Source organism: Pistacia vera, unplaced genomic scaffold (assembly GCF_008641045.1).
Source record: "Pistacia vera cultivar Batoury unplaced genomic scaffold, PisVer_v2 Contig737, whole genome shotgun sequence".
Classification (NCBI taxonomy): domain Eukaryota; kingdom Viridiplantae; phylum Streptophyta; class Magnoliopsida; order Sapindales; family Anacardiaceae; genus Pistacia; species Pistacia vera.
In genome coordinates, this window is record NW_022196598.1 from 694,223 (window position 1) to 701,955 (window position 7,733).

General features: G+C 34.0%; 1 protein-coding gene across 1 annotated transcript; it reads right to left on the reverse strand.

The window, feature by feature from the left end:
* Positions 1-381: 381 nt before the first annotated feature.
* On the reverse strand, positions 382-1,528 carry LOC116115331 (3-isopropylmalate dehydratase small subunit 3-like). The gene has a single exon (XM_031401488.1). The coding sequence runs from the start codon at positions 1,486-1,488 to the stop codon at positions 727-729; it is 762 nt and encodes a 253-aa protein (XP_031257348.1). The 5' UTR covers positions 1,489-1,528; the 3' UTR covers positions 382-726.
* Between the last annotated feature and the right edge of the window lie 6,205 nt (positions 1,529-7,733).

A 7,733-nucleotide genomic window follows, 5' to 3' on the forward strand; every position in this document is an offset into this window, starting at 1 on the left:
TCAACCATTTCACCAATCAACATATAATGAAATACAAATATTACATGAAGATAATAGAATAGATGATTCAATCTATAGATGAAAGCTGTGATTAGACTCTCAAAAACCACACAAACTCCACCCTTCCCCCACCCCCCTTTCCAGCGTTTTGTTCCTCCTATCATAATTGTGAACACATCAAACTCTCATCAGACTTGAGCAACATACTATACCAATATCATTATTCATAATACGGAAAACACAGCCAAGAAACAAATTATAATCATTCACAAAACAACAGAAATTACCATAACTGATCTCTTAACATTCATCTTAAAAGTCCCAAAAGCAAATCAAAAACTATAAAAACTTAGCTCCTAAGAAATAACATCAATTTCACATCTCTCCAATCCAACTTTCCCAAAAATAACCCATAAAACTTCTAATATGTATCCCAAAAAGCTAACTATTAACAAAACCAGTCATAGTATTCAAATAAAAGGGCTCTGTTGAAGAGTAATTAATTTAACATGATACCCAGAAAACCAAACATCGCTTCACTAGCCTCAATGGAGACGTTCTCGGGGCTTTTCATTTCAATTTCAAGTAGACCATTTCTCATGTAAAATGTTCACAAATAGGATTGTATTTCTAATTATATATTAGACTAACACTCGAAGCCATCCTCATTAATTATAAAAACATCATAAATTCAAAAACAATAACTAAAATGTTAAAAAAGTTACCTTAATTTTGGCTGGGAATCATTCCGGTCTTTCGCGCGTACGCAAAAATTCCTCCAGCATCGATCACAGGCCCTGCATCACCAATTGGCTTCAATTTATACTCCTTCCCAGTAGTGTGATTGATCAGACGGCTCTCAGCCATCTCAATTGTCACCACATCACCCGTCCTACACTCTTCACAAAGCCTTCCCTCCGATTCCAACGGATAAATTTCCCCCGTAGCAACCGAGTTCCTGAAAAATATCCTCGCGTAGCTCTCCGCAACAACCGCCGCAACTCCAGCCGCTCCCAATGCCACCGGCGCGTGCTCACGAGACGACCCGCACCCGAAGTTATCGCCCCCGATTACGATTTTGTATTTTGTTTTGGTTTCATTTTCGTCAATGAAGCGTGTGGTGTAGGTCGAAGGGAGACCGATTAAAGCGTAGGTGCCGAGTTTTTCGTATTCCTCGGGCTTGGACGGGACTAATGTGAGGTACTCGGCGGGGATGATTTGGTCAGTGTCGATGTTGTCGCCCACCACGTAGCAGAGGCCGTGAAATGTGTTTGTGTTTGTGCTGGCAGCATCGTTAGTTGCGCGTGAAATTACGGAAGAGGCCCGTGGAACTATGGAGGTGGTTGGGCTGGTGAAGATGGCGCGTGAGGTGGAGGAAGCGATGGGAAATTGAAGTGAATGCGAGAAATGATTGATAAACGGATTGGTTTTGGGTCTGGGTGAGGAAGTGATGGTCTTGGGAGAGAAAGAGAGTGATGAAGCCGCCATTTTTTATTGATGAACAAAGGAGGAAGAAAGAAGTCACCGATATAAATAAAAATCAATCAGTGCCAGTTGTTACGTAGGGCTTTAGTTCTCTTTGCACAGTGAGGCTGCGTTTGGGAGTAGAGTAGAATGATTGATTTATTAGGATTAGCCGATTAGGGATATTAATTAAATTAATTAATAGTGTACTTTCAGGGAATATTAAAAATTAACCACAAATTAAGGGGTTAAACAAAAATAATCAACTTCTCAAACCCTAAACATATTGAGCACCCGATCATGTATTTTCGTTTTTACCCTTGTACAAATACGAGACATTGAGAGTTGAGACTCAATTCATTTTTCTCCTGTTTAAAAGGAAAAAAAAAAATGAAGCCTTTTTTTGACCTTCACGTTTCAATCCTTCAAATTCTTCAATGTTTTAGATTGGGTTAGATCATGGAAGTTATACAAATTCTTTTTAAAGTTCTAGAGTGGTGATAGCGGTGGTTTTAATCGTTTTAAGGAGAAGGTGAACACGCTTGATTGCTTGATGACGGTTTGGTTACATCAGTCAAAGTTGTTAGACATGGGCAAGAAGGTTAGTGATATTTGATTGCTTTAGTAGCCTTAAAAACATTTTGAGTTGTTTGAGCTGTTTAAGATTTCGTAATGCACATTAGTTTCAAACTTCCTCCAAGGTTGTTACTGTGTATTTTTTTTTTTTTTTTAGCAATCTGATGATTCTATAATGGAAGTGTTGTTTGTGTTGGTTGATTTGCTGGGAAATTGATGTCTCAACGAGTTCACATATACATTTCTTACTTAGTAATTTTGTGTGAACTGGATATTACTCTGATAAAGAACCATTTAGTGTAAAATTCATGCTAAAGTAATAATGATTTACGAGAATTGACAATGGCAAAAATGCATTTAACGTCGCTAACTGAGATAAGATCATGCAAACTATAGTTTATCTTATATCAAAATTCATGCTAAATGCATGGTATTTACACGAAACGACAATAGCAAAAATACACTTAGCATTATTTTCATGCTAACTGAATTAACACCATACCAAGTGAAGTTTGTCTTAGACCGGTTAGTATAAATACCACGCAAAGTTACTTAAATTTATGTTAAGTGTATATTTATGTAATTTTTTACTTACTAATTCAGCTTATGGTTGTGTTGTGTGTGATTTTTCCACCAAGCTTGGGGAGTTGCGAGGTAGTAGCTCGACCCAGAATCAGTCCGACTCTACTGGTTGTCCGACCCAGCACAAGCTAGTCACGAACAATCCGAATGATCATTCAACCAATTCCCAGATAACTTCAGATCCTAGCTATTTTGGGAATGTTCAAATTGACAGTAATCCTTGCACATTCACAACGCCCAATCGTGAGAATGTCGGAGTTACATTTCAATTTAGTTGTAATCCTTTTAATTTCGCTCTTCCCTTTTGCATAAACTTTGTATATAAATCCCCTAAAATGATGAAAAATGAGTTAGAAAATTTTCATAGAACTTATACTATAAGCTCACATAGCAAGTACAAAGAACAGTGGATGTAGGCTTAAGAGTTTATGCCGCCGAACCACTTTAAAAATCTCTGTGCCATCCTCATATTTACATTCATTATTTGTTCATTGCAGATTATCTATAATCACACACACACCAGTACCGATCCCACCAAGATCGATCGGATCACTCTAGTTGGTACAGATTTCTATATCAACATGTTGTGTGAATTTGCAAAGACAAGTAGGAAACAAAAGTAGGGATGGGCATGTTCCTTTCCTCATCGGGGACCCGCCCTGACCTGGCTCGAATTGGGTGGGGATTCCTCGAATTGATTCGGGGCCGAGTCGAGGACGAAGATAGTCTCATCCTCGGCCCGGCTCGCCCCTGAATTGGCTCTGCCTCAATCCTGAGATATATATAAATATAAATTTGTGGATGCTTTTGAATATTGTTAACATTTGATACAAAAAGATGTTATATTTAATTTTTTTTAATGACATGATATTATGTCATTTTGATGCAATTTATATATTCTCGTTTTAATTAGAATCTAATTTCATCTAATTATCATTAATAGTCCTACTTAAAAAATTTAGTCAGGTTTAACCATTTAATCCTATATTAATTTGAATAGTTGAAAATCGATAAATGAATCTATAAATTATGCACGAACAAATTAATTACTTAAATCAACATTTAAAATTGTTCTAAATTAAATTCACCAATTAATTAGAAGAAGGAAGAGGAACTTTATGTGATATTCAAAAAATTCATACATTGTATTATAAGATGAAGAGACACAATAAATTGTATTATGTAACAAGACACAATTTACTAATTTACTAATGTAAAAGAAAAACACATTTGTCAAGAAATTACTACTTTAATAATTAATTGTTTCACATTATTAATTGATCAAATTCAAATGTGATTATAATAATATAATTGTGGGAACATTAAGTGAAACCATATACAATTGGGTAATAAATAATAATAGAAAAATTGTCTATATTAAATATAATAAGCTAAATATGTATATATAAATTACTTAATGTAAGTGTTTTTGTCATCTTATGATCTTGTCTTGAGTCTTGCACAATCTTTTACCTTATCTACCAATGTGGCCACTCTCTCTAAAGGCAAACACCTTCTCCAGTGTAAGCACTTTAGAGTCTGTGTGGTCATAATGCATATGGCATATATTTTTCTCAAAAACACATCACACACCCGTTTTGCTTTTTGGATAATATTATTCCTTGTTGATATTCTTTTATGTGTTTTTCCGTTTGTCCACCTTCTATTCATTGTGTGAGAAAAGGTATTTTGTTTTTGTTTGTGGTTCCAAGTTTCTTTTAAAAAAGAAAAACACAAAAGTTGATATTTAACCTTTTTGTCCCCCAAACCTTGACGTATTAAACTCTATATATTCATACTTTTCTGGCATCTGCTTTAAGAAATCTGATCACCATTGTTCTGCTCTTTGAATACTCCATGAGGTCTTCGTTTTGGTTAAGGTTTCTTGCTATGCTTTGGTAGGCTTAAAATTACCCTCTTCACTTGACCTTGTGTGATGAATTTGGAACTTGATTCCATGATGATGAGTGCTTGTGTGTAAGCTAGTGTCCTGAAGATCTATCTTCGTTGTTGAAACTTGAGAGGAGCTCAATTTCAACATGGTGATGCTGTGACGTAAAGCTAGCTGTGAGGACTTGAAGTTCAACCAAAGAAGATAGAGTTGTCGTGTACAAAACAGACAGTGGTTTTTCAACTTTGGTTATCTTGCCTTGTATTTGAACTCATGAGCATTTCATAGTGAAGTTGCTTTCTCTGGACTTTATCCCATGGATGTAGGCTTGATGTCGAACCATGTAAAAATGAGTGTGTTCTTTACTTGTTTTGATGTATGTTTTGTTTATGTCTCTCACAACTCATTTGCTCTAAAAATTGAACAAGCAACTCATTCCGCATAAGTTTTAATCACTTGGTAACCTCCTTAAAACTTATACTTGATATATATGTAAATGACTAAATGTTAATATATATTTTATATTATTGATAGATAATAACATATTTTTTATTCAAATAACTTGTAAATGTTAATAACATAAATACATAATATATATGCATTAAGACATTTAAATTAATTAATAATAAATTATGGTAGTTATTTATTTAGAATTTATCTTAAATTCTCTTTATATATATATAGTAAAATCTCTCTATAGTGATACTCCATATAGCAATAAACTCTACATAGTCATAAAAAATTATATTCTCAATTTGGGATTATAAATAAGAATAAACTCCACATTGTAATAAGTTATAATGTTTTTAATTCCCGTCTTAAGGAAAGTTGCCTCCACATAGTAATAATTATCTATATATTGCAAAAAAAAATATGTTATATTATATTAAATGTTTAAAATGAAATAAAAATATTTATCTAAAGTTATTTGGGACAATGATTTATTCTTTAGAGATGTTACCACGTCTTTTAACTTGCAGGTATATTACTCCCTGGCATTAACTTTTTTTGTTGAAGTCAAAACATTTCTAGCTTCTCAAACATGTTTAAAGCTTCTTGGTAACATCTCTTCTTGTCAAAATATAGCAATGATTTCTTCTTCAATTAAAGCATACATGATTGTTGCTTATTTGGATGATTGATGAAGACATTAATATCCATTCGATTAATATAGTGAAGTTGCCGAATCTGATCACTCAATTCTACAATGACTCTTTGATTCTCCTCATCCACTTCATTTGTAATTTGTAATTCATTGACATCGGAGGTCTTAATTTTGCAATGCTTAAAACAATTGGCAATTGTCCATGGCTTCATATCAGTTGACCATGCAACAACTACATTTACAATTCCATCAAAGACACTTATCTTTGCTGGTTTCAAGACACGATCTTCTATCCGTTTCAAAAGTAGACAATTAAAGCACTGAATTGAAACCCTAATACTATTAAAACATAAATTGAAATCCTAATATTGTATTATTAAAACATGAATTATGAAATAAGAAATTTTTGTAACTACACCTCTATTAAGTTATAACCTCCTCATAGTAATAAAATTAGTTAGTCCCACCATTATGACCTAGAAAGGTTTTACTGTCTATATATATATATAGACATTATATATCATTTATCAAACAGACATAATGTATCATTTCATAAGAAACATATTTTTTTGATACTTTGATAAGACTTAAGAGACTTAAAAAAAAAAAAAATTGGATATTTTTTTATATTTTTTGCGGGGAGTTCGGGGATTCCCCAAATTCCCCGTTAAGGGATCGGGCCGAGTCCAAGGATTCTCCAAATTTCCTGTTTGGGGATTGGGCCAGATTCGAGGAATCCCCTTGGGTCTTAGGACAGAGGTCCCTGGCCCCGACCCGACCCATGCCCATCCCTAACAAGAAGAGGAAGATAGAAGAGAACATAATGATGAACAATTTTAATCCTCGCAAGTGTACGAATCACAACTATAATATAGTGTGCACATGCAAGGGTCGATCCCACAGAGATTTGTAAGCACTCAATTAATCCTAATAAGCTATCCCTTAATTAAAACAAATTAAATCAAGCAAATTAAAGAACTAGTGATTAAAACTAAGTGTAAAAAGAAACTAAAAATTAACTACTACTGACTGAGCCAAAATAACACCAATAAAAACTAATTTAAGAACCAACGAACTACAACCTAGATATCCAATTTCACCGTAATAATCCAGTTTTATGCCAACTATCAAACTATTGCTATCACAATCTAATTTCTAGGGTTCGCACTCACATAATTAAGGTATTACCATAAGGCGTTCGGGATTAACCTAGTTTCTTTAACACGAGACTAACTAGGGCGTATAGTCTAGCCTAATGATTAAAAACCCATTAAACACAAGAGCACTCGAAATCATGAATAAAGGCGCATCTATCAGGGCGTATGCACAAATACTAATCATTCAAGAAATCATGAACCAATTAGCATTCTGTCAGGGCGTATGCATAAAATACTAATCATTCATTCACACAGGCTATTCAAGATTAGCTAGGGTGTGTAGTCTAACTTTGTCTCACACAATCAATTAATAAAACCTTCTTATTAGGCTACATTGGATCCCTAGAAAAGTATTTAGTTACACATGAGCATAAAAAAATCAAACCTCAAAATCTTGAAAACCATGAAGTACAAGAAGAAGAAGATGAAATTATAAACCCTATAATTATATTTGATATTATAAACCCTAGCTCCCTAAAATATTGCTAAGGACATCTATTTATAATATTAAAGTTGTGAAGGTATTATGGTAAAAAATTATACTTCAATTAAAAACGCATAATAACAAATCTGCACATCTCCAAGCACTAATGTAACTTTCGGCTCCAATTTTAACCATATTCCAGGTCGAACTATGCCATGATCAAAACATAAAAGTTGTAGCTCTGTCTCTTAGCTTTAAAACTCCACCAAAACCAGGTCAATCGGAGTTGTGTAGCTCAAGTTATGATCATTTTCGTACAGCATGTTCTGGCAGAAAAATTTCCAAACATAAATTTCTTGCATTGCACCGCAGCATGATTTATTGGCGTTGCAGCATGAAGTTTCTATCCATTTTGTAATAGTTCCACTGAGGCTGGGAATAGTTCCACTGTGGTGTGGGAATAGTTATGCTATGGCGAACAATCTTCAAAAATCCATAACTTCTTCGTTTGAGCTCCAATTTTTGAACCGTTTG

Coding starts and splice junctions, on each gene's coding strand:
- LOC116115331 (XM_031401488.1), bottom strand. CDS start 1,488: ATGGCGGCTTCATCACTCTCTTTCTCTCCCAAGACCATCACTTCCTCA.